The sequence below is a fragment of the Solenopsis invicta genome, chromosome 2 (assembly GCF_016802725.1).
Source record: "Solenopsis invicta isolate M01_SB chromosome 2, UNIL_Sinv_3.0, whole genome shotgun sequence".
In the NCBI taxonomy this organism is placed as follows: Eukaryota; Metazoa; Arthropoda; class Insecta; order Hymenoptera; family Formicidae; genus Solenopsis; species Solenopsis invicta.
The window spans coordinates 5,468,247-5,494,411 of NC_052665.1; the positions used below are offsets into that span (position 1 = coordinate 5,468,247).

The 26,165-nt window shown below is 41.0% G+C and overlaps 4 protein-coding genes across 4 annotated transcripts in view; 2 read left to right on the top strand and 2 right to left on the bottom strand.

Moving 5' to 3' along the window:
• Positions 1–11,413, top strand: part of LOC105199095 (elongation factor-like GTPase 1) — a 35,469-nt gene extending 24,056 nt beyond the window's left edge. The window contains exons 4-5 of the mRNA XM_011166042.3: positions 10,587–10,774; positions 11,048–11,413. Coding sequence (XP_011164344.1) covers positions 10,587–10,774; positions 11,048–11,236 — 377 coding nt within the window. The 3' untranslated portion in view covers positions 11,237–11,413. The remainder of the gene's footprint in view (positions 1–10,586; positions 10,775–11,047) is intronic.
• LOC105199093 (protein giant-lens) lies at positions 1,695–9,385 on the bottom strand. The gene is made up of 4 exons (XM_011166040.3): positions 8,057–9,385; positions 3,798–4,018; positions 3,375–3,546; positions 1,695–3,133 (listed from the first exon to the last, which is right to left on the bottom strand). Exons 1-4 carry the CDS (start codon positions 8,315–8,317, stop codon positions 2,888–2,890), a joined length of 900 nt encoding a protein of 299 aa, XP_011164342.1. The 5' UTR covers positions 8,318–9,385; the 3' UTR covers positions 1,695–2,887.
• A 386-nt stretch (positions 11,414–11,799) lies between the features above and the next one.
• LOC105199096 (serum response factor-binding protein 1) lies at positions 11,800–13,563 on the bottom strand. Its single transcript, XM_011166043.3, has 2 exons — positions 13,325–13,563; positions 11,800–13,219 (listed from the first exon to the last, which is right to left on the bottom strand). Exons 1-2 carry the CDS (start codon positions 13,349–13,351, stop codon positions 12,047–12,049), a joined length of 1,200 nt encoding a protein of 399 aa, XP_011164345.1. The 5' UTR covers positions 13,352–13,563; the 3' UTR covers positions 11,800–12,046.
• The window catches only part of LOC105199098 (A disintegrin and metalloproteinase with thrombospondin motifs 18), a 70,940-nt gene continuing 58,314 nt past the window's right edge, over positions 13,540–26,165 (top strand). The window contains 2 exon segments of the mRNA XM_011166045.3: positions 13,540–14,347; positions 14,594–14,643. The gene's annotated coding sequence lies outside the window, so the exon portion shown is untranslated.

Below are 26,165 nucleotides of genomic sequence, written 5' to 3' on the forward strand. Positions count from 1 at the left end.
GTGACTGACGAAGGAAAATATCCCGACGCGCGTCCATGTGGCGAGAGTGCGCTTATGAAAACACGCGATGCCCGAATAAATTTTCACCGGCGAAAAAAGCCTTTTCATATTCATAAGAGAATTCGCTTTCTAAGCTTTCCATGCGTTAGCCGTCCAACTTTTACAACGATTATTGGTGCATAAAAAATTATTGGGGAATCAAAAATAATGGGATAATTCGTGGGGATTTGTTTCAAATGGAAATATGATTAATCGTCTTCGGCGAAAACGCTCTGCTGAAAAATCAAAGTTTCCTTACATTGGCGTACGTTATAGGATTAAAGTTATAATTACATCTTATAATTAAAGTCTCGATCTCGTTTCCATTTTAATTACTCGTTAAATTAATACTTATTCATTTCAATCAATTTTAATTCGTTCGCAATGCTACGTATCGCGAGTAATCGCGCAATTAATTAATATTGACTTGTTCGTTTGTGTTTTTTTTTTTTTTTTTATCTGCAATATCTACCTTTCTGATCACGCAACATTATTATTGCATATTTGAACGAGCAGCCTCTTGAAAGAGAGAGAGAGACACACAAGGTTCTTCTAGGGAAAGGTCGCAACTTGATCGCGGGTTAATTAGTTGCGATTTTTTGACCGGCCGCGGCCGTTCAAACGCACCTTCGGCGCGATTGCGCGCCGCGCGAGAGAATTCTCTATTCGGAACTCGAGCCAAGACTGCGCGGCGCGGCGGTAACGGTGCCGTGCAGATGGTAACGTGCGCAACAGCGGAGCATCCGCGAGTCGCGGGTGATGGACCGTGACGTTCTCACAGATAACTCAACGGCTTCCGACGTCCACTCGCGCTCTGTCAGTGCCGAGTTATCCGGGGAATAACTCGGCGGGAGAACCGCGGTCCCCTTTGCGGCACCCTCGCGCGAAGGGAGGCAGTGGGGGAGCATCCGATTTTCGATTTAATATCCGATGTAAAATATCAGAAAATTACTTTTTCCGAAGAGGGAAAGGACGGGGAGCGTAGGTACCGATATTGAGAGCCGGTAACGCGTGCATCTGTAACGAAGACGTTGCGAATTTCTTCTCGAGAAAAATTCCTTAGTCCGCTCTCGGAGCAATGTTCATCTTCGATGAGAAAGATGATTAGAGTGACATTTAAGAGATGCCGGTGTGTTTGGTTTTTATTTGTGACGTGTATATTGCGGCAAAAGAATTTTTTTATTTCAAGAGATTTAAACAACGTTGTTGTATCGTTTTTTTGTATTTCACATAGAAAGATGAGCAATGATCAAGTTGGTTAAAATAGTAAATTAGCAAAAAAAAAGTTTTATTGTTAAAATTAAATAATCATGTTAGTGTTTTTTTTTTTAAGTCGAACCATCAACAAGTATATTTTGCTAAAATCGACACTTGGTATATCATTGATTGATCAACATTCTTGATGTATTGTTGACATTGCAATGATATCTTCTTTATCGACCTGCGATAGATCAGCAGCTTGCTTTGCGCATTCTTATCCTTGATTCTTACCCGCATCCTCGACGATCTCGAAGATCGACAAATCACAGAAATGTATAATAATTTTCTTAATTGATTTCGAATCGATAACCAAATCTCTCCATTAACGAAATTATTTTTCTCAAAGAAGAAACTGAAGAAAAGGACAAAAAGTGTTGCTTCCACATAGACACGCATATATTTATATATACTTTTTATTAAGTTAAAGTAAAAGTAACAAATAACATCGAGAGAGTCTTCCAAATCGTCTTGCGATGCTACCATATACAATATACTCCCCGAATGAAACACTTTCGGAAGACCAGAGACGAATATATATATGTACAGGTTTTAAAACGACTGCGACGCTAGCTGCAACGTCCGCAATACTCTACGAAGCGGCATAAAAAATCGGTAGCGCTATAAAAAAAAAAGAAAAGACTCGTCGAGGGGCGCGATAACTGATGACGCCCGTGTTACATTGCGGGAATACGATGCGATCGTTTCGAAATGTACTGTACAAAGCTTAGGCGGGCGCGATATTCTTCTTATAACTCTATATATCTTCTGTACATAACTTTTTACACTTAGCATTCGCCAACGCCGCTGGGGATTGTACATGGCACGGCATCACATGGCTGGTACAGCCGACCGATCGACACGTATGTTAATTTCCCGTTGTCCGCGATTCCTACGTGACGCTTCCTGTCTACGGAGTGGATCAAGAGCGTCGAGTACCACACTTCGTTCGAGACGAGAGAGAGAGAGAGAGAGAGAGAGAGAGAGAGAGAGAGAGAGAGAGGAAAAGAAGAGGAGGAAAAATTTAAAAGGATTAGTCGGAAGAGCGTACGGATGAGCTCTCCTCGAGAGGTCATCCGAATGCGCTCGTCGCCACGACCGGTTACGATTGAAAGCCGCCTCTGCGATTTTACAACACCGTTTCGACAATCGGCGAGTACCAAATGGCCAATTGTTGCGCGCTTGAAATAATGGACGAGAGAGGCCCGCCGTGGTTCGGAACCAACCGTCTTTCTCTCTCTCTCTCTTTTTTGTTTACGGGGTCGTATGGTAAAGATATACTCTCTAAATCGGAGTCAGTATATTATTATAATTTGATTTCAATGTTATACTTGTAATTGCATCAATCAGATATACGCACTGTCTTTCGGTAATAATAACGATTGCGATCGGCAAGAGTATCCCTCTCTTAAGCGAGATTGCTGAAAGACAGTGAATAATCGCTGACGATCGCAGTTATAAGTGTGGCACTGCAAATCAATAAGGTTTCACTGATTCAGACTTTAAGAGTGTGAGTAAGTCCGTTGAATGACGGGTCCGTCTCGGTGTCGCGGCGGATTTGCTTGCGTTTGGCAGACATCCATGCGATTTCTCAGATGCCGTAGGTCATTTTGTCGTAGCCGTGATACGGCACGCAGTAGCCGCTGTACGTCTTGATCTCCAGGACGCCGGCGTAGGATCGCGCCGGCGAGGAACCGGGATCCGTGTGCCGTCGTGGGCATCGGTGCCCGCGGGGGCACTGGCAGAGTGGCGAGGCGTTCACCTCCTCGAGCTGCGAGTTGCGTCTCTTGCGCACGGTGAACAGGCGGCAGGGCTCCTTGTGCTGGCATCGTATTTTCTGCAAAGCGATAAAATCTTATACAAAACCTATTTGTGAAAGGGAGAAAGCCCAAAGTCACGACGAAATGTAGGGATACCGAGTGATAGGTCGATGGATAGTCACTGATTATCAGTAGCATAGTTGGGACTGATGATCAGAATCAGTGATCATCCATTGATTCAGATTTTTTAGAGAGAAGCTCTTAAAAAATTGCGTTTCGAGATGAATGCTCTTCCTTATTTCCGACGCGTCGACTTACGCTTTGCGGAGAACAGGCGAATGCGTAGACAAAGCCTTGATTTCCGTCCGGCGATCTGTGTGGTTGCCTACGTACTAGGTATGGCACGCTATTTGGTCGACATCGACAGTAGACTCGTTGCACCGTCGCGTTCAACGGGCCACCTCCGGGTGCTAGGGTCCACGTAACGTCCCTGTGATAAAAAGTCAGGATAGTTCAATATACGCGAACATGCAATTTTGATCGATTACTCGGATTCAACATTTTTTGAATTTGTGCATTGCGTCATTACGCTCGCGCGCGCGCGCGCGCGCTTTTAAAAAGAAACATTCGACAGGGGATCGTAGAAAATGTTCATGGGACGGTAAAGTGGAGGAAGCTAAAGCTCCAAGAAGGCATTGTGGAATCGTCAAATCCGAGAATGCGTGTCGTGATCTAACTAACTTGAAGTAATGACAGATGGGAAGTCGTTTCACGGGCTCGCAGAGCTTGTAGCGGCGCGTTTTATCGACGATCGTGTGTCCGTCGTCCCCGTGAAGACTGCTGGGGCAGGCACGGCCGTTCGGGCAACGACATTGTCTCTCGACCCACGGTGCACCATATAAATCCACCTTGCTACATACCTCGCTCCGGTCCGCGCACTCCGGTAACTCCTTCTCGCTGTTCTGCGCAAACAAGCACCCGCGTCATTAATAAAGCGATTGACGCTCGTTCGCCTTTCGCAGAAATTCAATTGTCTCCCCCGGCCGATCCGGAATGACGATTTTATCACTTTGTTTATTTCGCGACACGAGCGCAAAATTATACACTCAAAGTGTGTCAAATTGTATCGGTTGAATCGAGCAGCTGACCGATATCGGGAAATCTCTATACGTTATTAATAAACGTCTGGACATAAAACGCGCGCGCGCGTTCGTCTCTGCCCCGTGGGCCCGGCCGGTACGGTAACGGAATTATTAGTAGGACGATTATGATCGCGGCGATTGTACCGTTGCGTAATAATAAACGTCTGAACGTGCCGTGTCGCGCTATGGGACCACGGTGCTTAATGAAATAAACGGGACGATTGCGCACAAGACTCGTAACTGAAGTATATCCGCTCTTTCTGCCGACGATACAAAGTCTGCTATAACTGGACTATTTAGATGTTGCCAGTCCATTCATTGAGGCAATCGCGTACGTCCTGTCCGGCCTATCGTCATCGACGAGACGCCAACTACCGTAAGGCGAATCTCGAAATATCTCTCCTCTCTCTCTCTCTCTCTCTCTCTCTCTCGTTAGATATTTTGCTTACTTTGCATCTTAAATCCTATTTTCGATTCTTTATAACAGTTTGCGTAACCGCGGAAGCTTCAACACCCACGGAACCTTCGCTCGGCGCTAATTTTAATACCAAATTTCGTCATTCACCGAATTAAAAATTATCTACTTTCGAATCTCTCCAATCCTTCCTTCGTAAATACGTTACGGATTTACGGACAAAAAGAACGGAATAAAGAAGAAGGAAAAAAAAAAGAGAAGAAGAGAAGAAACGCTCTTCGAACGATCACGCGCGCGCGGTTTCTGTTAACGCGCGATACGCGTTTATCGAGGTGCACTTCGATAGTGCGTGAGTCGAAGTAGTTGAAGCTACGTGGCCATTCAGCGAAGAAACGTTCGAGGAAATGGTCTTCCGCCGTTTTACCGCCGACTGTGAGCATTCGACTTTTTGCTATGACCATCCGTTCATCTCGTTTGTCTTTTTGTCCCTCCCCCAGCTGTAGTTTCTACTATTACTACTACTACTACTATTACTATTATTATTATTATTATACCGCTTACTACGATCATTCGTCACGGCACAATGGACCGAACGAATAGCTTTTTATAGGGAAAATCCTCCTTCATCTCGTTCCTTTCGACATCTGTTCGCATATATTTACGTGCCTAAAAATTTTGCTCGCAGCTTCCAAATTATTTTCCGTTCGATAACGCGTAGCAACGAATTGTAGAAATCATTTAAAAATTTATAGAACATTTTGTTTATTTATAACAATTTTATAAGAGGCAATATTTTTTGTAAGATCTCGATCTTCTGCATACACATGAAGTGTTTTTCATCGAGTTATTGCTACGTAAATAAATTTACGGGTTAATGTAATTCGTCGAGTTTCCGAAATAATCTATGCGGCCATACGCGCAGACGGAATATATAAATAATGTATAATTAGTGGGGATTGAAATCCCCCTGAGGATGTTTTTAAGCCGGTGCTCTGATCCATCTCACGGCATTATATTCCGATTTCAATCGCTTCCGATTGTTAATCGTGTTTGTCCGCATTATCCTTCCCGCGCGGCCTTCCCTACGCATCTCTTTATCCCACTTCCGTCGGCTCTGTGTACGAGCGAAAGAAAAGGCGAAGCGGAACGAAAGGCGAAGGAAGTTTTTGAAGCTGATATAGCGACAGCGAGCAGCGGGATTCACGCACATACACGCGCACGTACACGGAGAACGGCGGTAAACTAAAATGGGATAATAGAAGGACCGGAAGGGCGCCGTAAACCATCCGGAAGTTCTCACGCGTCTCTCGCTTCTCGCACGGCCGCAATGAAAATGACACCTGGCACTCGGGATGGACATACTACACGAAGGCAAAGGAGGAGAAGCAGGAGGAGAAGAAGGAGGAGGAGGAGGAGGAGAAGGAGCCGCTAGGCATCGGCGACGACGACGACGACGACGACGAGAGGAGAAGGGCCGCGCGAGACGAGGAACGAGATGCGGAACAAAAAGAGAGAGAGAGAGAGAGAGAGAAAAGAAGAAAAGAGAGGCAAGACGCACGACGACGCAGGGAATCTGGTCGGATGGATGGATGGATGGCGTTAGTAAAAAGAAAGATCGCTCGCTCATCGTTCCATATAGCCGTACCGGATGTCTCTAAGCCTGGAAATCTCACCGTGCGATCAAAAGCGTAATGGCACTGGGTGCTCCGTATAATCGCCAGGATAATTAATCGCCCCACTCGATGCGTATCTACTAATTGTCCAAAGAGACGATACGCTTAAATTATGAATGAAGCGATCTACCCGGAAAGAGGATTACCCTCCTCGACCAAATTATTCGTTTATAGCTCGTAACGTGGAATCAATAAATCCCTCCTCCCCCCCCTGCTTTAAAAATGATTTCAAATAATAGAAATATTGAATGAGAAGGAATAGGTCATTCTTGGGATATTCCTTTCAAAAAAAATCCTATTTTCCAAGTAGCATTTTTCGACCATACCGGATATCCTCTTCAATTGTATTTTTCTGCTCTTTTCTATATTTAGAAAAACGGCACAGGTAGGTGCGTAGGCATACGATTGTTAAAGATCACTATTGACAAAAAGACAGAGAAAGAAAGAAAGAGAGAAAGAAAGAAGGAAGGGGAGAAAGAAAAAGAGCGCGAGAAAATACGCAGAATAAGAAAGGAAGATTTGTTTTTTTTTTTGTTTTTTTTCCAAGAGCAGAGCGGACTCTTCTCTACTTGGCGCGATTTCGTGGGGCCGCGTGATTCTCGTCCGATATGCAAGGGAGCAGTTTTCTCTCCTCAACGACATCGTCGTCATCTCCCCACCGTGTCGTTCCTGCGCACGTACTCTCGGCCCACGTGCGTACGTACGTATCTACGATACGTCGTACTTGGATGTCGCGCCTGTCCGCACGTGTATACCTACGCACCGCGTACCCCATAGGGGACACGTATGCACGCACGCACGCACGAACAGACGCACAGACGCGACGCACACGCGCCTATACCGTCGACACGTAGGTGTTTACAGCAACGACAGCAGCAACAGGTTCGAGCATCGAGTGGGCGCCGCTCTTTGCTAACGGCTACGTTTCCCTCTCCTTCTACTTCCTGCGCCTGTAAGCGGACGATTTAGCTTCAAATCCTCGGAATGCTACCCGAGAGTATATACGAACTTGCATATATATATATATTGTCGGAGAGACGTGTATCGACATCGAGACTCGATGGCGCACGGTCCAAGTGTTTTCTGAAAATCGAGAGAGGGAGAGAGAGAGAGAGAGATGTGGCACCTATTGAGAAAAATCCACGTTAAAAATATAATAATCGGCTGTCGAGGATCGTGAAAGATCCGGCGACGAATTGGCCGCGCGAGATTCCGTCCCACCATTCATATTCTCGGCGATTCAATTGCGTGCGGCTCGACCGACTCGCCGGGATTAGGTCGCTAAACGTTTAACCGCTTTCTGGAGCAATTTAAGCGCTAATTCGTTCGTGGAAACTTAATGGAGTGAGTAACGTAATATTAACAGAGGAAAATTTGACAGGCGAGTGACTCGAAGAGACGCTCGTACGTAACATCAGCTTCACGCGCTACGCTTCGACTCGATTTTAAACGTTATCTTCTACCGAGAGGATAGAAAAATTTAAGGGATGCGATATCAAAAGCTGCTTCGGTTCGTGTCACTTATGTAAACTCGAGTATCGCCTTTCGTTTTGCTAAATATACTTAAACGTGCGACTTACATGCGTATCGGTCAGCTAGTCGTTCAACATATTTGTATCAGAGGCTACGTAACAGTTACATAATAATATATATATATAATGAATTAGGAAAAGCAGGAAATTATATATATAGTTGTAATATACGTAGGATACATAATATTAAGGATTGAGAACGGCAAGAAACGGAAGTTGGCGTGGAGGAGTGGCTTACCCCGACTTGGTATAGCACCCTGGGCTCCTCGTGGTTCAGCCTGTGCTTCCGGTTACGATTAATCAGATCGATCTCGACCGTCGTGTCGTCGAATTCCTGCAGCTCGGCGTGGTACTTGCTCTCGTCGATGAACAAATACTCCTTCAGGTACTCGTCGTGCTCGACTCTCAACGGTAAATCGAAGACTTCGCATTTGCTTCGGCGGACCCCGATGATCGCCAGGAGGATATAGAGCAGGTGCCGTATCGTTTTACCGGTCATCGTGTCGCGGCCAAGTTCTTCCCGATAAAGAATTCCGATCGAGAGAATCGGCGATCGCCTGTTTGCGCGTGTTTCTCTCTCTCTCTTTCTCTTTTTCTTTCTCTTTCTCTCCGGAGGGAACGTTTGCTGCGTTAGGTGTTTTACTCCACGGTAGGGGGGGATACGATAAAAAGAATGGAAGGGGGAGGGGGGTTTCGATACGTTCACCTTCTTATTTGCGCGACAAGGCGTTCAGAAACGAGCGGGAGGAGGAATACTCAGGGAATACTCATAGCAGAGATACAACACGGATCGAGAAAACTCCAAGTCGAAGCTCGTCGCCGGTCGTCCGCCACTGCTACTTGAAGTCCATCTTCGTGAATTTCACAAACGCGAGTCTTTTCATTGATCGATCATCGGGGCGAAAGCGGAAAAGGGTTTTTCCCTATTTCGAGGATCTCGATTCGGACGCTCGTCCCGGAGGCTCTCGACCTCTTTCTCTCTCTCCGAATTCGCGGATTCTGCGGGGCGAGCTGCTGCGAAATCCCGCAACGATTTAAATCGTTCCTCGTACGAAGAAGCCTCGTGCAGATCTTACGATCTTTCTTTCCTCAGCTGCGAAAGCAGGAACGTCACGTGTCTCTGTTTACCGCGGTCCCGATCTTCTTTTATCTCCCTCTTCTTCTTGCACTTTGCGACTTCAGAGACGCGAAAGAGCGGTTCCCCGATCCTGATCGACCGATCTTGGAGGTAAGGAGGAGCGAGGGGGGCGGAGGGAAGCCTCCGGGGTTCGATAGAGCGTATCGCACTCGCGCACTCTCACCGAGTTGTGCGACCGATCGTCCCTCGAAATCTCTATCTATCTGTTCGTTCGTTCTATCGATCGATCCGTGCGGTACTCCTTTTTTGCAGTTCCTGGCAAGAGAGATAGCTCCTCCTCTCGAAAAACGGTGCGCGATCGCCAAAACTCGAGAAGAAACAGAACGTCCCGACGGAGATCGGCCTATGCGAAGGTATGCCGTCCGCTCGACTGGACTCTTAAAAGCCAGAAGTAAAGCATGAATGGATGCCCCCACTCCTTTTCCTTCGCCCTTCCCGTCCCTCCCTGCCCCGCTGTCCCCCTGGCATCGCCCCCCCTCCTCTTTTCTCTTCTCATTCTTGACTGCTCCTGTCCCTCCTCCCCTCCCCCTCCCTTCCTCCTCCTACCTCTGTCCCTTGCTCTTACGTCATCCCCACTACTACTCTCTATCCGGGGCCCCTCTCTCTCTATCTCTCCTCACCGAACGTTTTCATCGTCGCCGTTTTTTCTCGAGACTCGTCGCCGTTTGCCGTTTGTCCTTGTATCGCATCCTCTCTTCCACGGGCGCTCCGCGTACGAAGCGCGCGTTGCTGCTCTCCGCTCTCCCCGGGAGCGCATTAACGAGTGTTTTACTCTTTCTCCGGAGGTCGGCCCGTTTGCTTTCGCGCGCGCGCACGCTCTGTTTTGCCATTATCCACTATGTTTTCTGCACATTCTGTACTCCACGATCCTTTTCTCTCTTCCCTCGCTTTTACCAGGGAGCCACTTTTTCGCCAGCGATTTCCCTTCCCCCTGCGTCGTCTCTTCCGATCGTACCTGAATGCGTTCGCCTCATTTCTCGCGCAATTCCGAATCTCGTTTGACATCTCGTACGTCTTTCCTTTTTTCTTCATCCTCTTCTTTTCTCTTCTTTTTCTTTCTCCTCTAGATATTTCTCTTTACTTTTGTCTTTAATTAGGACATTTCTGTTACTTTTCTTATTTTTCATCCAAGGTAGCTGTTTGTTCTCGAAATTTATTCTTGTGGGTATTTCATAAAAATCCCGTACCTGTACTTTTTGATACGATACGTTTTTTATTATTTAGAACAATGCCTAAGACACGCGAGTTGCCTCGAAAATTAATCACTTAAGAAAAGCTTAAATTATCGCATCCAAATATTTGTAAGCGTCTTTCTATTATTTTGAGTTGGAACCAAAGTTTGTACAAATATCTAAACATTTGTCTTTGAATTTCATTTATAAGAAAAAAACGCTAAAAACTTTTGTTTCAACCCAACGTATATTTTTTAAGACGGAACGAAACGAAAACACCTTTGTAAAGTGTTGTCGCGCGTGGAGTAAGCTTTCAACTCGGAAATGTTTATTATTATTAGGAATGCAAGGGTACCGTAAGAGGAATGCCGCGAAGAAATGCTAGAGCGGTGCAGTCGCCGCGATACTTCAGTTCGCGCTGAGACATCAACAATTGATGACGATTGTTTTTGTTGCAGGGAGATTGTACGCTGTGTTCGGCAAAAGACAAGGCCGCATCGTATCTACAGAAAGTGCTCACGGCTTCGGTGGACAATTCAGAGTATTGGCCACCCTACCGGTTCTAGAGAGCTTCCATCTCGCAAGAGAATTGCGAACGCAAACGTCCGGATTGGCTAATCTACAACTAGTTTTTAGTCATTGGGAGGTAAGCGCGTTTTCTTGCGAATTAGAGTGTTCGTAAACTTTAATACAAACTTTAATTTTCTGAGAAATTACAATACAATATTAATTAAAATTTCTAACCGACATATAATTATTTTATCATTAGTAATTATTGAAATGTTTAAAGCAATACGATTGTATTTTTTAATTTGCAATATCTAGAAGTTTCGAAAAAGATCTTTTTTGTAATTTACATTAATATTTTAATTTTGCTCAAATCTTTCTTTAAATTACTCAAACTATTTCTGTGTTACAGGCAATCAAACAGGATCCTTACTGGGTGCCATCTACAGAGGAGGAATACCTCCATTTCGGTGAAAAGGCGGACAGCGATAATCGAGCTAAGTGCTACATGGACGCGGTTCGTCGAAGAAAAGGCCTTCCTGTGGACTCCCAATTAGTTACTCATGCTGAAAAACAACGTACTTTGTCGAAAAATAAGTGATGCGAAAATTCTCCTTATTGCGAATCCTTCATCCTTCAAAAAGCCACGTTTACTCCAAGTTTCATCCTTATTGTAGAAATTCAATAATGGTACGTCCTTTAAATCTATGAAATTGTAATTAATGCGAGTGTATAAACAAAAACATTGGTTCCTTTTTCTACATAATAAGTTATAAAAGAAATATCGATCAGTCAATAAAATATTAATTGACTGATCGATATTTAATCTTAATTATAATTAAGATTGAATATTAATCTTAATTATAATTAAGATTAAATATTAAAACGTCTGAAAGACTAATGCCGATTTCCACCAATGTAGATTAACTTTGATCTCAGTTTAACTTGCTCTTTATCTTTTCCTAATTCTTAGAACTAAAGAAAGATAAAGAGCAAGTTGAACTAAAATTAAAGTTAATCCGCGTTGATGGAAATAGGCATAAATGTTTTCTTTACTCGATTATGTTAAATACATTTTTTTTATTTGACCAAACATTTTTAAATATATTATTTCATAATAATATATATTTATGATATACATTTGGCATAGAGAAGACCAAAATGTTTACGTGCGAAAAAAAACGTTTAAATGCATTTTATTGAACAGAATTACATAAATCATTTAGAAAAGAAGACATAACATATTACGTTGGAATATTATTTACATTAAAAATAAATGTATATTACACTTGAAGATAAATGTACATATGTAAACATTTTTGTTAAGACAATGTATCATAAGTTGACAAATGCATTTTACAAAAAGTCCTTGATTAATTTGTAAGCTCTTTGTTATAGTAAACGACTACGCTTAATCATCCGTAAATACAATCTTCTTGCCTTGAAATCCTTGGCTCATGATATCCTGCTGCTTTTTCTTAGCTAGCCAAGAAGGATGTAAACTAGTATTCTCATCTTTTTTATCAACAGTCACATTCTCACTTGCGTTACTTTTATTTGCCCTTTTATTAATCTTGTTGGATGTCATTTTCTTGGATTTCATAGAGAAAGATGGTTTACCCTGATATTTTTCATTGAAGCTCGTATCAGTTTTGCAATTTGCACTTGGTTTTTTATTTCGATCATTCAAATGGAAAGCTTTAGCTCGCGTATTATGTCTGTGAGATCTTGTATACGATGTCGAGGCGCTGTTTCCTTCGTAAGATTGATCATTCCCCGTAATGAAGAAATCGTCAACTATTTTTGCCTGTTCAGTCTCTGTACCTGTCGAATTTTGATTTTCAACAGGCTGTGCATCTTGATTAGATTTTTCCTCTTCCAGTAACTCGGCGAATCTCTTCACTGTGGCCTCTTTTGTAACACCAGATGGTTTAATTACACTTGATTGCTTATCTGTAATCTCCGACGTAGTATCTTTCTCCTGTTTTATTAATTTTTGTTTTTCTAAGGATGTACAATCTTCGTCCAATGTTTTTTTACGCTTGCGTGAGCTACTCTTTGCTTCAGATAATTCATTATCACAAGCTTCCTCATCTTTAGAGTTATGGGATTGTTCTCTGTCTTCATCAGAGTCAAGCTTTCGTTTCCTCGAACTTTTATTTTTAAAATTATCCTCTTTAGATTTTCTAGTTTTTGTGGTATCCTTGTTTTTTGTAGTCTTTTTCTTCTTTTTGTCTGCGAAATGCTTCTTACAATCTGGGAATCTCTCCTTAAACTGCGTTAGTCTTCTCCTCAGAATTTGATAATGAGCGATCCTCGCGATAACGCGCACGCTACTACTCAACGACTGATCTTGTAATATTTTTATCAGATCTCTCTCATCTAAGATACCAAATTTCGAAATTTCGTCGTCTTTAATCCTCTTCAGTGCATAAACTTCTTCGATCAGCTTGTCAGCTTTTCTTCTACACTTCTCCCGTTGAGTCTCATTTCCATGTCTATCCCGCAAGAGTTTAGCTTCCTTAATGAGTTTATTCACGATACAAACACGCGCCTGACGAACTGCGTGTCGCAAAAGGATGAACTGCAAGTATAAGATTTGGTGAGATAAAAATATGGTTTTTTTTTTAGAAGAAATATATGTAAACGGAAAACGTGGCACACATGCTCATTCAAACATATACCTCACCTCATTATTCATTTCAGTTATATCCATTTTAAATGAAGAAATATCTTTTCGCAGTAAATTACTTGACAAGCGTATGAACAGGTGAATAAATAAATTCTTTTTCTTTCTTTCTTTTTACAGCTACCAGACGCTTTGACAATTTCGTTCTAGAAACTGTAAACAAATCTAAAAGGATGGAGAACGTAGTTTGCTGTTAGCAAGAGAATTCATCACCATTATTTTGTCCAATCAAAGTTCTTCTGAAGTAGAAGCGCTCAAACACAAGATGTCGCTTTAATCGCGCCACTCTAGGGATCTTCGAATGAGGAACTGGACAACGCCGTGCAAGATGCGGATTGGCTGCCGCCATTAAGCCTAGTATATCGACATTGTTGGAAATCGATGGCTGGCGCCACCTCGTGGCCATTCGGCAATGATTGTTGAGTTGCCGTCACTGCTGTCGCCGCCATGTTGATTTTCGCCGACGCCACTAGCCGCTACTGTTTGGGTGTTTGCTTCTTGTGTTTCGAGATCGAATTGTGCGTGTATGCAACAGTAAGGATGCCGAATATAACGTGGTGTGACAGTGAACAACCATCCCGATATACGAAAGTGACAATATATACAGAAATGATCGTGCTCGTTTGTATGGTGCGGCCTCATGACCTTGTGATGGCTTGTCGTGTCGCTTCTTGTTTTCGCGCGCTCGTATTCGCGGTCACTTCGCCGAATGTTTCGTGCCGGGCGTCTGTATCGAGCTTTCCGCGTCTTTCAAACGCAAATTGTGCACAGATAGAAATAACCGCGTTTGTTATACAACTCTGCTTTCTCCACACAACGCAGTACCCCTTGTTGCGTTGCGACAAGTTACATTCTCGCGCGCGTTTCGCGTTTTACCCGTGTCCGTTGGTGATGTTTTGTTCGCGCAATACGGAGTATCGAATAATTGAGTGTCGGTCGGTCGTAATTAATGTGTGGTTCGGGGGGAGCAGCAGACAAAATATCAGCAGATTTTCGAGAAGACAGCATCCGTGGTGTAACTCTGTAAGTGTATTATATTATTATTTCGAATGATGTATATATCTGTTGTATTTTTACATTTGTATTTTCGCGAGTTTGAGTGTAAAAGTAAAAATAAATTTTCATTCTTAAGTTTGATGAAATTTATAAAATGTAATATGTAGTATTTATGTGTAAAAATCATTATGATGAGATTACGATTAGGTAGAATTAGAATGTGATTATGATATAAAATATTCTCATGAGTGATTATATTTATTATATTTTCAGAATTTGGAAAGGAAATGCAGTAGCAGCAGGAGCAACAATAACGACAACTGGTGAGTGAAATAATTTGACAATTTGTTTACGTATAATTAACTGATTGATTAAAATAGAAAATATTTGTTTTTGTTATACAACTTAATCAATGTCTATGGATCCTGTAAAATGTAAATAATCTGCATTACATGTATACTATAACATAAACTATGTAAACTATGTTTTATGTCTTGTCATTTATGTAAACAATAATCAATGGGTCATAGAAGATTCAGATTTTATCAGAATTAATGTATATAAAAATTGTATTCCATTTTTTACTTTTAATATTATAATTATATTATTTTATTAGTACTGATGCCACAATTGTATAACTTAAATTATTTGTTCTATATTAAATTATCTAATTTATAACAATTTATATCGCTTGTATTGTCTACATGAAAAAAGATTCGTTTTAACATAAAATAACATGTATATAATTTATATAGACATAATCATGAAATTTACACAATCTGGTCTACTCTTCTTGGTCGTGGCACGGAAGAGAACCACAAGATCTTGAACATTACCTACAGGTTTCATAGACATTGGCCATGTAGTTCCATATCCACATTTTATGGACATAGAAGCGCTAAGTAGCTAAAGTGCGACGGTGGACGCTCTTAGGTCTCTCTGTCTTATTTTCTTAACATAAACATTATTAAATAAAATTAAAAATCTACAGTAAAAATTATGGTATATTCTTTAGAGACCTTTTACATCACTTATGTTAAAGATAAAGAAAAAGAATATCGATGATAGAAACAATTTCAGTTGATAATAAAATTATACATTTTTATTTAATATATAAATATTTAGGCATAAAAATAGATAAAAACTGTGAAAAAGATAAAGTAAAACTATCTTATTTAACATAATGAATTGAAATTCAGCTAAGTCTGCGCTTGTATGTGTATATTATGTGTATATTACGTTATCAACTGTTGGTGATATCAAAATTCTGCAATTATTCTATATAGGGATAAGTCGCGTACTATGTCAATAATTTAACATATTTATATGTTTATTAGTTATTTGTCATTTGATATTTATTTTTTTAAGAATTTCATATATTTTATATCTTACGTGTATTTTTAATAAATAAAAGATTTATATATGTTGTAAGCAAATACACTAAATTATTAAAAATTCTAAGATACATAATTCAGAGAATTTCAAGTTTGAAAATTTTGACAAAAAATCTGAATTTGTATAAAAATCGTTAAACGCATCATAAAAGTATAATAATCGAGAACACTATTTAGAATTTCAAGAACTTTCTCTTCGGAATTTGTCAAAATGCGAAAATTAAGAAATTTGCAAATCGAGGAAGCACCAAGATATTACAGTTGATAATATAAATAACTGTGCACAATGATTCAGGAAGAGAATAACTTTGTAAAGAATAAGTTTCTGTTCATTCAAAAAATTTTCAAGACGTCTTTCAGAACATCTTTCGCTGAAGTTTTAAAGACATTTTAAGAAAGATATATCTTTTTACACGCATATTGTCTGGGTTGCTTCGTGCGCGCGTCCCAAGTAACATTTCGTCGACGACGCTCGCACAGTCGACAGTGCGCGAGCAGTCACGGTCCCCGTTATGCATTGTGAAAGGTAGAGGCTGCAGGCTTTATTAGCAACGCACTGCCCAACCGGATGATTACACAACAATTACTAATCCGCCTATATATAAAATTGTTAACACGCGATGTTTGACGCAGCTGTATTCCGCATAATACAATACGGGAAAAAAAATTCATGAGAACTTTCTAAGGTCGCGAACCTTGATTTTGAAAATGAGAAATTTGCTGTTTTTGCTTAAAGAAAAGTTAAGGAAAAAATCACCAGCATTTCTGCAGACAATATATAGCGCGGGCACGTAAAAGCGACACGGTGAAATCTCTTTACGAAATTCCTAGCTCGGTCGATCGATCTTGCGAGAACGCGTTAGAAATTTGATTACGAGACGTTCTGTGGCGGCCGGGACGCTGTAAAAATATCTTCCGGGTTTTGTTACCGAAATTCACCGACGATCGAGGCGAAGCGAAACGTTGGAAGGTAGCATGAAGTTTCATCGCGAATGACAAAGGAGTTTTTATATTCGGTATCACAATTGTGACAAAGGAACGTTATTAAAGAGAGGACTCTCTTCAAACAGATTTGAAAATTATGAAGAAAAGTATCATTTTTCACGATTTAAGATAAATGTTACAGTATCGGACATTCAGTATTATATCCGGACACTTGTACGCAAATTTCTGTTTTATGTTGGACTTTTTTTATTGCGTTTAACATCCTGCGTCGCTCTTGAGCTTATTATTTCCTATTTTTAATTTATTTATACGAGTCTTAACTTTTGTTTATATTGTACAAAAATTTTTATTATCATTACTAATTTATTATTATTAAATGCTTTCTTTTGTTATACTATTAAAGTATAATTATCATCTTTAAATTTCAATTTAAAATTACAATTTACCTTTGATATGCTGATGCGTTTCTTTTTAGATTAATAACGTTTCGAATAAGTGTTAAGATATAAGTGCATGTCCCTGAATGAACTTTGCTTTATCTCTTTATCGAGAAAAAACGTTTAGTAACAAACATGTTCCTTTATCGAGAGAAAGGAAAGGATTTTAATCGTGAATGCATTTTAAATCATTTAAATCGCTTTAACAAACCGTTATATAGGAGCGTTGCACGATAAAAGCATAATTGTCTTGCTCTCGCGATTTTTTACTCAATATCGCAAAAATATCTCCTCTGCACGTCGCAGTCGAAGTCGAAGTCGCGAACGAACGCGAGGAGCGATGGGGATGCAAAGCGAGACGGTAACGAGATCCGAGTCCGGACCGGAGTTACGTAAATCGCGGCGGAAAGAAGACGAAGAAGAAGCCCGAGGATTTCTTTTTACCTCGTATCCGACATCGCGAACCGCGCCGTACTTTCACTTTCGTAATTAACGTGGACGGCTCCGCGCAGCGCGGCGACGAACGGTTCGTACGCGCTCCTAGGTCGGGCTATCCTCCGTCACGGAGGTAGCTGGAAAAAAAGCAAAAAAAAAAGGGGAGGAAACTCGAAGAGACGACGGCGGTCGTCGGATCTTGGCCGGATCCGCCGGCCGTTTCCATCAATGTCGCGATAATCGCGGCTGCGAAGCCGGTTCGTCGTCCGAGCGTGTTATACCGTGTTACGTTTCGAGCGCGCGCAACTCCTGTAACGGCGGCCCCTGGGCTCACCTGGGCACCCCCTCCCCCGCTCTCGCCCGGCTTGGATAACATATAATAACGGCTATGATACAAGACGGTGCATAGTCGATTTCACTTTCGGCCGAGACTTGCGCCGAGCAGCAGCCACCATCTCCTCTCTTCTCGCCTTCTCTCCCCTTCATTCTCCGGCGCTTTGTCTCTCTCTCTCTCTCTCTTCCTCCCCTCTCTTTCTCTCTCTTTGTTTTCATTACGAGTTTGCCTTGTCCTCGGACTCTGTCAAAACTTAACTTAAGATTTTATCAGCGTCGTAGATAAGAATTCATCGCGCGCTGCGATGATTCCATCAAGAAGGAGAAGAATGGGGGGAGAATCATAGAATTTTAATCGCATTGCCACGCAAATTTACGTGACGCTCGAAGAATCTTCTTTGTCTTCGTCCCGCTTAAGAAAAGAAACGATTGCGAAATGTATTCGGTGTCTCGAGGAAGAGAGAGATACATTTGATTCGAATAAGCGTACACATATGAATGCCTTAAAGTTTGCACAAATTTACATGCGTATATGTGTCATGACTGTTTATTCGACAACTTGCTTTTCAATGCAGCTAGACGTGATATTTCTTAATTTGGCGTATCAATAAGTTTGCTCGCGTTGCCTAAAGTCCCCCAAAATTTTTGCGCTTGAAACGAGATAAATGTACTGATAGAAAAATATCTTAAAACAAAACAAAAGAAATTAATTACTCGGTGAGTCTTAATAGCTTATTTTTTCATAGGCAAGTAAAAATTTCTCACAATCAGATTTGAACACGGTTTTTGTTATTGTTATTAATTTTATGTTTAGAGAAGTATAACGCAGTTCCGGAATCGCAAATTAACACATTATCCTATCTGAGCACTGTAAAAGTCTTGATTTAATACAAGCATTTCGAACAGGCCGATCCGGTTTCGCAACGCGAACGATAGAACTTTTTCCGATGATATGTGAGGTGTTTCGTAACGAGTCGCCGCCCAACTTGTATCTCAAAAAGAGTATTTTGAAAATACATATCGTAAAAAGTCATTTAGTTTAATTTATTTCTTTGTTTTCCTAGATGCCACTTATCATATGAACTTTTTAACTTTGTACCGTGTATTTTACTAATTTTGTATCTTTATAATTATGATATTCCGAATAAAATTCGCGTTTATACGAAATTTCTTATCTTGGGTATGTTATATATTTTTAGACGCCTATAAACAAATTAACGTTTAGTATGAAGTAATAACTCTTATGAAAAAGTATTACTGTCGAAAAAATTACACATGAAAAATTACACACAGAATCTGCTATTTTCTGTGATTTCCTTACATACGATTACTGCCGTATTATTGTCTATCTAAAGAAATTACAGAAAATAGCAGATTCTGTGTGTAATTTTTTGTGTGTAATTTTTTCGTCAGTAATACTTTTTCATAAAAAAAACAGTTTAATATATATAATATACAAAATATAATGAATAGATTCTAAAAGTTTGAGGAATACTTCTTTTCAGAAAATTTTTTTTTCCACCAATATGATTGCATCGAGCGGCGAAAACGCGCGCGCGGAACAATTCGAGCATGGCGTTCTCGAATTATAACGTGTGCATACACGTACGGCATATATGCACGTACGCATACACGCGAGATATATAGGTTCACGAAGTTAAAGCAGAAATTAGGAGCGAACCGTGTCCCCTTTCTCTTGCCAAGCCAAGCGTGATATAAAATACTTTCGCTCTCGCGCGCGAGACGGGACAGGAGCGGAGAGCCGAGAGTGCTCGAGAGGGGCCATACGACGGAAAGAGAGAGAGAGAGTGAGAAAAAGAGGGAAAGGGAGGGTTGGAGGGAGGGTGGGAGAGAAGGACAAAGAGGCATGGAGAACTGTGCCTCTCGCGAGAACGGAAAACCGGAAAACGATCGCAGGCCAAAGGCCCACGCTACGCCGCCGGTTAGGTTTCCCTACCACTCCTTCGCGTCTTTTTTTTCTCCCTCTATCTTTTATCTTTTATCCGTCTCTTTTCTCCGTCTCGACACCACCCCCGCCATTGTGCGCGGCCCGCGGCGGCTCTGTATCCGTGGTGGAGCTGTATCATGCGTCGTTGTATTCAGGTGCCGACCTCCCCTTCCCCCCCCGTTCCTCCGTCGTGCGTTTAAAATCCGCGTTCGAGATTCTAAAACCACGACGGCTTCGCGGCGGTGCCGGTCACGCGAACTGTAAACACGCTTCCGGCTGAGAAGCCTGCAATTCTGCGCGATCCCGCAATACGTTTCCTCTCGCGTGTTATTTATTCGCGCACCCGCGATAGCGCCGGTCATTCGGATTTATCATGCGGGCACGGACGTGTCCCGGATAGCACAGCGTATCCCACAAACATCCGAACGCGCATATGCTCGGTCTCCAGCAGAGAGCCTACTACAAATAGGAGTAAATTCATTTTTATCGACTGCACTGCGCGTCGGAAAATCGTAAGAATTGAGAATTAAAATGCTGGAATCAATTTCCTCTATAAATGTTATAAATAAATAATAAATTATGTTGTGTCTCGTACGACACATTTATGTCTTGCATCTCATTCGTATCCATTGTGCGTTACGTTTAATATTCATGGAGAAAACCGAATCTAAAACTTTCATTTCTATTCCTGATGTCTAACATTTTTCTATTGTACGCAGGCCCTAATTAATGCCAAGCAACCGATTATTTCTATGTCACTTTAATTTGAATTGTTCTGTCACGATCACTAAAAAAAAAAACAAAAAAAAATCTTGCTGGTGTAGATAGTTTTCTAGGTGTCAACAAATAAATTATCGCTGTTTTTTGTATCTGCTAAAACATGATTTGTCACATATAGAATTTAAGCAGCAATATAGCATTTAGCAAGTCTTCTAGAAAATTTACATTATACAGTCTCATTATACAGTCAAATTTTGTAACAAGTATGGTTAACAACATGAACTGGCGCCACGGAATTTTTTTTTTTTTAAATTTTACCTACAGTTCAGAAGTAAATTCTGTCTTTATTTAGATTGGTTAAATGCCAAATGGATACGATATCACATTAATTGCCTATTATTTGTCTACTTTAATTAATTTTTTTCCAACCAAAAGTTTGTGCATAGAAATAACAGTTGTGCTGAAGCATCTAAAAATTTAGCTGGATGCAGATCTGAAAATAATTTTGTTGGACCATCAAAATAATTGTTCAAGGATGTTCAAGCATGATGAGCAATATTACAAAAAGTTTTGACATTCCACCAAGACCGGTTTGAGTGACCCAACATAATTATTTTGATGGTCCAACAAAATTCTTTTCAGATCTTCATCCGCAGCTGAGTTTTTAGATACTTTAGTGAGAGAAATCGTCCTTTTCATATGCAAGATCATTTTTTTGAAGGGACGCTATCCCTTTCAGCGTGAACGTTGGCGCGAAAGGCTCGATCGTTCCCCAAGCAAAATTGACAACTAGAGCGCAAGCACTTTCGTAAGTTAACACAGCTGTCGCGCTTTCCCAATAAAGCTCGCCGGTCCCGGAGCAGCGGCGGGTGGAGGCTGTTCGCATTTCTACGACACGGAATCGCATTCGAAAGGAAATCTCTCAATTCGAGGTTATTAGCCATTTACTTGTTACGCAACGCCGCGAGCGGCCATCCAACCGTGGATGCAATTCGTGGATAAGCGGCTCGCTCCGTGGAAAGCCGCCGATAATTAAAGTTTCCGCGATGCTGATTCAACAACGCTCGCGGCTCGTCCGAGTCGGTTACGCGATTCCTCCCCCACCCCCTCCCCCCTTCCTCCCGCCCGATTTTAACTTAGCGGTTTATAATCCCAACACCTTGAAGCGAGAGCGGTAACCGTGTTACTCGACGGCTCGAAAGTAAAAGGACGAATGTCCTATATCCGCGCCGCTGAGCGTTTCCTCTCTTCCGTCGCGCCGCCGAGCCGCTGCGCCGACTCGGTACAAGTGACATTGATTGTTTCAAGGTGTACGGTTTAAGGGGCTTGATCTAATGTGCCTTTTAACGAGACGGATGTTTATGTCGATGGCTGGCGTTTCTCTCTCCTTTTCTCGTTTTGCCTCGTATTATCCTCACAATTGTAAACGCAGATCTGAAATGCTAAAAATATATATGTACGGATAACTCTGAAGTCGCGTTTTGCTTCGAGAATGAGCAACTGTAATTGTAATTTGCATTAAATTACAGAATAAAATTCTACTTATAGTTCTATATATATGTGCAGTGTAGCTTATATAAATGACAACACACAAAGAAAAAATGAATTCTGAATTCACGTATATTTTTATTCTTGAATGCTATTTGCTTTTATTTAAGTATGAAATGCTCTCTTCAATTACAACTGTTCACTTGGATCAATGATAAATAGATCTGTGCGAAGTATATTTTATTCTTAAGATCGTATTCTTGTTTCTAATATCACATTGTTCCCACGACAAGCTCAATTACATTATTGGCGTGAGCTATAAGCTATTTATTCTTGGATTAAGAATTACATATTTAAAATTTGAAAGTGCGCACGGCTTATACTTGAAGCTTACTTGTTTCTCGTTCACGGGTAACAACGTGCATGACGAGGCGGCGGATCCCAGTATCAAGTAAGATGATTTATCCTTTGTTCGAAAATAAATATGGTTATTACAAGTAAAAATAATGCAGTTGGCAAAAGTGAAAATTACTGGTGTTGCGTTTCATTTTTTCTATCAGTAAAATCAGTAGACAATCTCAAATAGTCCGAAACATTATAAAGATTTTCAGGTTCAAAATTACGGTTATGATTCTAACTTTTACTTTTTATAACAAATGTTATACTAATAATTAATATTATTAAAATATGAATTTTTTTTATTTTAAACTTTTTTTTCTTTTTCTTGTTTTAAAAATTTTTTTATAACCTTTTTTTATACAAATAAATTTTTAACTATGGCAAAAAGTTAACAAATTAAAGTTCATGTGTTTCAAAAATAACTAGTTAAAGTTAAAAATCAAATGATTTAAAATTAACTAAGTTAAGATAAAAGTTATTAACTTTATTATTTAACTTTTAATTTTTTAATTACTCAACCATGTAAATAAATTACAAGAGTTTGTAACGTGGTGCGATGCAAAACCTCTCTAAAAGTCGTTGATTAAGAGACGCGGTAGTGCGAGAAAAACTTTGTTTACCCAAGGCGCACGTGCACGCTGGTTAAAGCTCCCCCCCCCTTCCCCACTCGGGTCGTTGACCGCACACGTGCGCGCCTGTCTGACGAGCCGTGTGCGGTCAACGACCTGAGTGGAGGGGCTTTAATTGGCGTGCACGCGCGCCTTGGGTATACAAAATCTCTCGCGCAGCGACTTTTAGGGAGATCTTGCATTGCACCGTGTTACAAATTTTTGTAACTCATTTGCAGGGTTGGGTAACTAAAAAATTAAATTGTGCAATCCTAATATAAGCATATTTAAATGTTAAACGGGCGCAATTTTATTCTTTAAATAAGTAAAATTTGTTTTTAATTAAAAATATCTTTTTGCTTTGTTTAAAGAATATTTATTTTTAATTGAAGATTATTTATTCTTGACGTTATTTTAAAGATAAAATATTCTTAGATCAAAGCATTTATGCATTTCTTTAAGAATTCATTTTTTTGTGTGAATGTATATTTTCTAGACGCATTTGTATTCTGATTCTTCAAGTGTCTTTCGCATTTCCGCACGTAAAATTAGAAATAAAACTTGTTTTCTGCGAATTTTTCAATCAAACATTTCCTGTTTTGTGCTATCAGCTATCGCATTTGTAATCTAAAATCTGATTTGACACAGACACCTTCGCGCCACGTGTGTTATTGTTAAACCGGTGTAAACAACCTCTTACATAAACAAAGCGTTGGCGGAACAGGTGACTCTCCCGACTTTATGAAGTGCAGCGCGCAGTAACGTAGCATTCCATTGTTCGTCCCGCCGCTGTTAGAATCGAGATTCGGTATCTCGAGAAGCGACTTTTTGAAAAATCAATCCGACAGGTTTCGAGCCCCGCAAGGCAATGCCCGGCAAACGCTACCTGAGTAATGTCCCTAACTGTTATTTTATCGGTAGATCTATCCTTTTCAGCTGAAATTCTCGTTCACAGTTCAGCCCATCACCTTTTCTCTTCAACGGGGAGAAGAAAAGGAGGAAATACGTTTCGTGCAAGAGGCTCAGCCGAAAAGAACAGAGGCTTCTTATATAATTTTCGGTGACACAGCGATAAAGTAATATAGAGAGACATGGCTGATGTTTTTGAACGCAAACAAAGAATAGTATCAAATCAACAATCATATTCTTTTGTGTGGGTAAGAGTATAAAATCTTTTTGATTTTGACAATCTTAAATAAACAGAACTTGCTTACATGAAAAAAATAAAATTCTTTAAAAAATAATTTTCTCATGTAAGCAAGTTACGTTTGTTTAACGAGTCGAATCTCAACTGACTTTGAACAATTGCCACGTCCAAACTATTGTTTTAAGTAAAAAAAAATTACTGAATATTTTTCAAATAATGTAAAATGTGAATCGATGTATGGCGACAGAAATTCAATATTAAAATAATAACGTAGAAAAAATTTAGCCGAAACTTTCATTGGAGCACAGACCTCCAGTGATTAAGGATTAAGATTGTGAAATTCTTTCAAAAGGATTTTACATTCTTGCTTATATATGAAAATGTGATTATTAATTTGATAATAATTTTTTTTTTCTGTGTAATTTTAAAGAGGAAAGGTCAGAGCCTCTTCGCGTCGGGCTTGAAATTCATTAAGTATGAGTCATACCTCAAAACATTACCAAAAATAAATAAAAAAATTTAATAAAATATTTTAATGTTACGTTTAAGTATTTGTGTAAAATTTGAGTACAATTTACTTGTTGGTTCAAAAGTTATTTAATTTTTTGTTTACTCTTGATTCTTGTGTAAAATCGCATTTCGCAGTACTTATTTACAAATTTAATGGGAAAGTAGTATTACCAATTAAAAAAAAATTTAGATATACTAATAAAACTGTAATGAATATTTTTACAAAAGTTCATGTAGATCCACTTACTCGTTTGAAAGTTATTTATTTAAAACTGCAAAAAAATATAATTTTTGCTGCAAAGCCATCATAAATCGAATTCTTCTTTGCAGCTAGTTTCAGGGCCAAAATTCGGACAGTTGCGAAGAAATTTGTCGTTGATTTGTCGTTGATCAAAAGAAAAAAAAAGAAAAGAATAAATTTAGAGTAGCTTTCAATTTTTAAATTTCAATAACTTTCAACTGGTATTGTATAGCCAAGGCATCCTTAAGTCAGTCTTCCGTCTACTTTCATCGCTCCCGAAACACAGCGAGTACAACGATCGCGGTCCGCGCGCTCGAGAGGTCTGCGCCGAGGAGGCAGGACGGTCGCGCGCGCGCTACGGTCGGGGTCCCTACCGTCGGTCGTGTGGGGCCCCGACTTCTTCCCCACTTGTCGCGCGTCGGCTCTCGCCACCCGCCGCCGTCGTTGTGTGTCGCAGTTACACCGAGTCCGTTCGCGCACTCGCATTAAATTCCGAATCCCGGCGCCGGCGCGCGTGCCTAAACACCACCCGTTCGGCGGTCCCCTCCCCCCTGGTTCGCACCCCGCGACCCCTCACGCGCGTGCCTCCTTCGCCGCGAGGGATCCTCGGTTCACCACCATCATCGTCATCGTCGTCGTCATCGTCACGCGAGGGTGTACCGTTCGTCGTTTTTCTTCGACGAGAGAGCCAGTCCGTCGGCGGGGTGTCGTCGGGTGAGGAGGATATGCCCATCGTCATCCCTGGCGCGCCGTTCGAGTCGTCCGCGTGATTCGCGCGCGTACGCGTGTGCAACCCCTCGAGATACGTAATATATACATATGTGCACGAATATATTACGGACCTAGGGATTGCGGAAATCGGCGCGAGAGTTACGGTGAGTTTTTTTTTTTTTTTTTATAGAGTATCGATCGACGCTTGAACACGATCGTGTTCACGCTCGTCTCCGCTCAGTTTGCGTTTTCCGAATCGCCTGCCGAGTCGAAAGTGCGTTGTTCCGTCAAAAATTCACCCAGGATCTTAAAAATTTGACGGATAGTTAGAGCTCCGAGGAGGAGAGGACGAGAGAGAGAGAGAGAGAGAGAGAGAGAGAGAGAGAGAGAGAGAGAGAGAGAGAGAGACGGGAAGGCGCGGGAGTTATCGTAACCACGAGGAGACAGCCTCGCGCGCGAGGACGCACTTCCGCGTCCCACGTAACGAGATCGATCGATTTATCGATCGATCGATCGATCGATCGATTGA

Excerpts from the sequence above, each read along its gene's own strand:
- LOC105199093 (XM_011166040.3), bottom strand. The coding sequence starts at position 8,317 with ATGACCGGTAAAACGATACGGCACCTGCTCTATATCCTCCTGGCGATC. Across the intron at positions 4,019-8,056 it reads GGGTGCTATACCAAGTCGGG|AACAGCGAGAAGGAGTTACC; the intron begins GTAAGCCACTCC and ends TTGTTTGCGCAG. Across the intron at positions 3,134-3,374 it reads TCGCCTGTTCTCCGCAAAGC|AAAATACGATGCCAGCACAA; the intron begins GTAAGTCGACGC and ends ATCGCTTTGCAG.
- LOC105199096 (XM_011166043.3), bottom strand. The coding sequence starts at position 13,351 with ATGGATATAACTGAAATGAATAATGAG. Across the intron at positions 13,220-13,324 it reads TAACTGAAATGAATAATGAG|TTCATCCTTTTGCGACACGC; the intron begins GTGAGGTATATG and ends TTATACTTGCAG.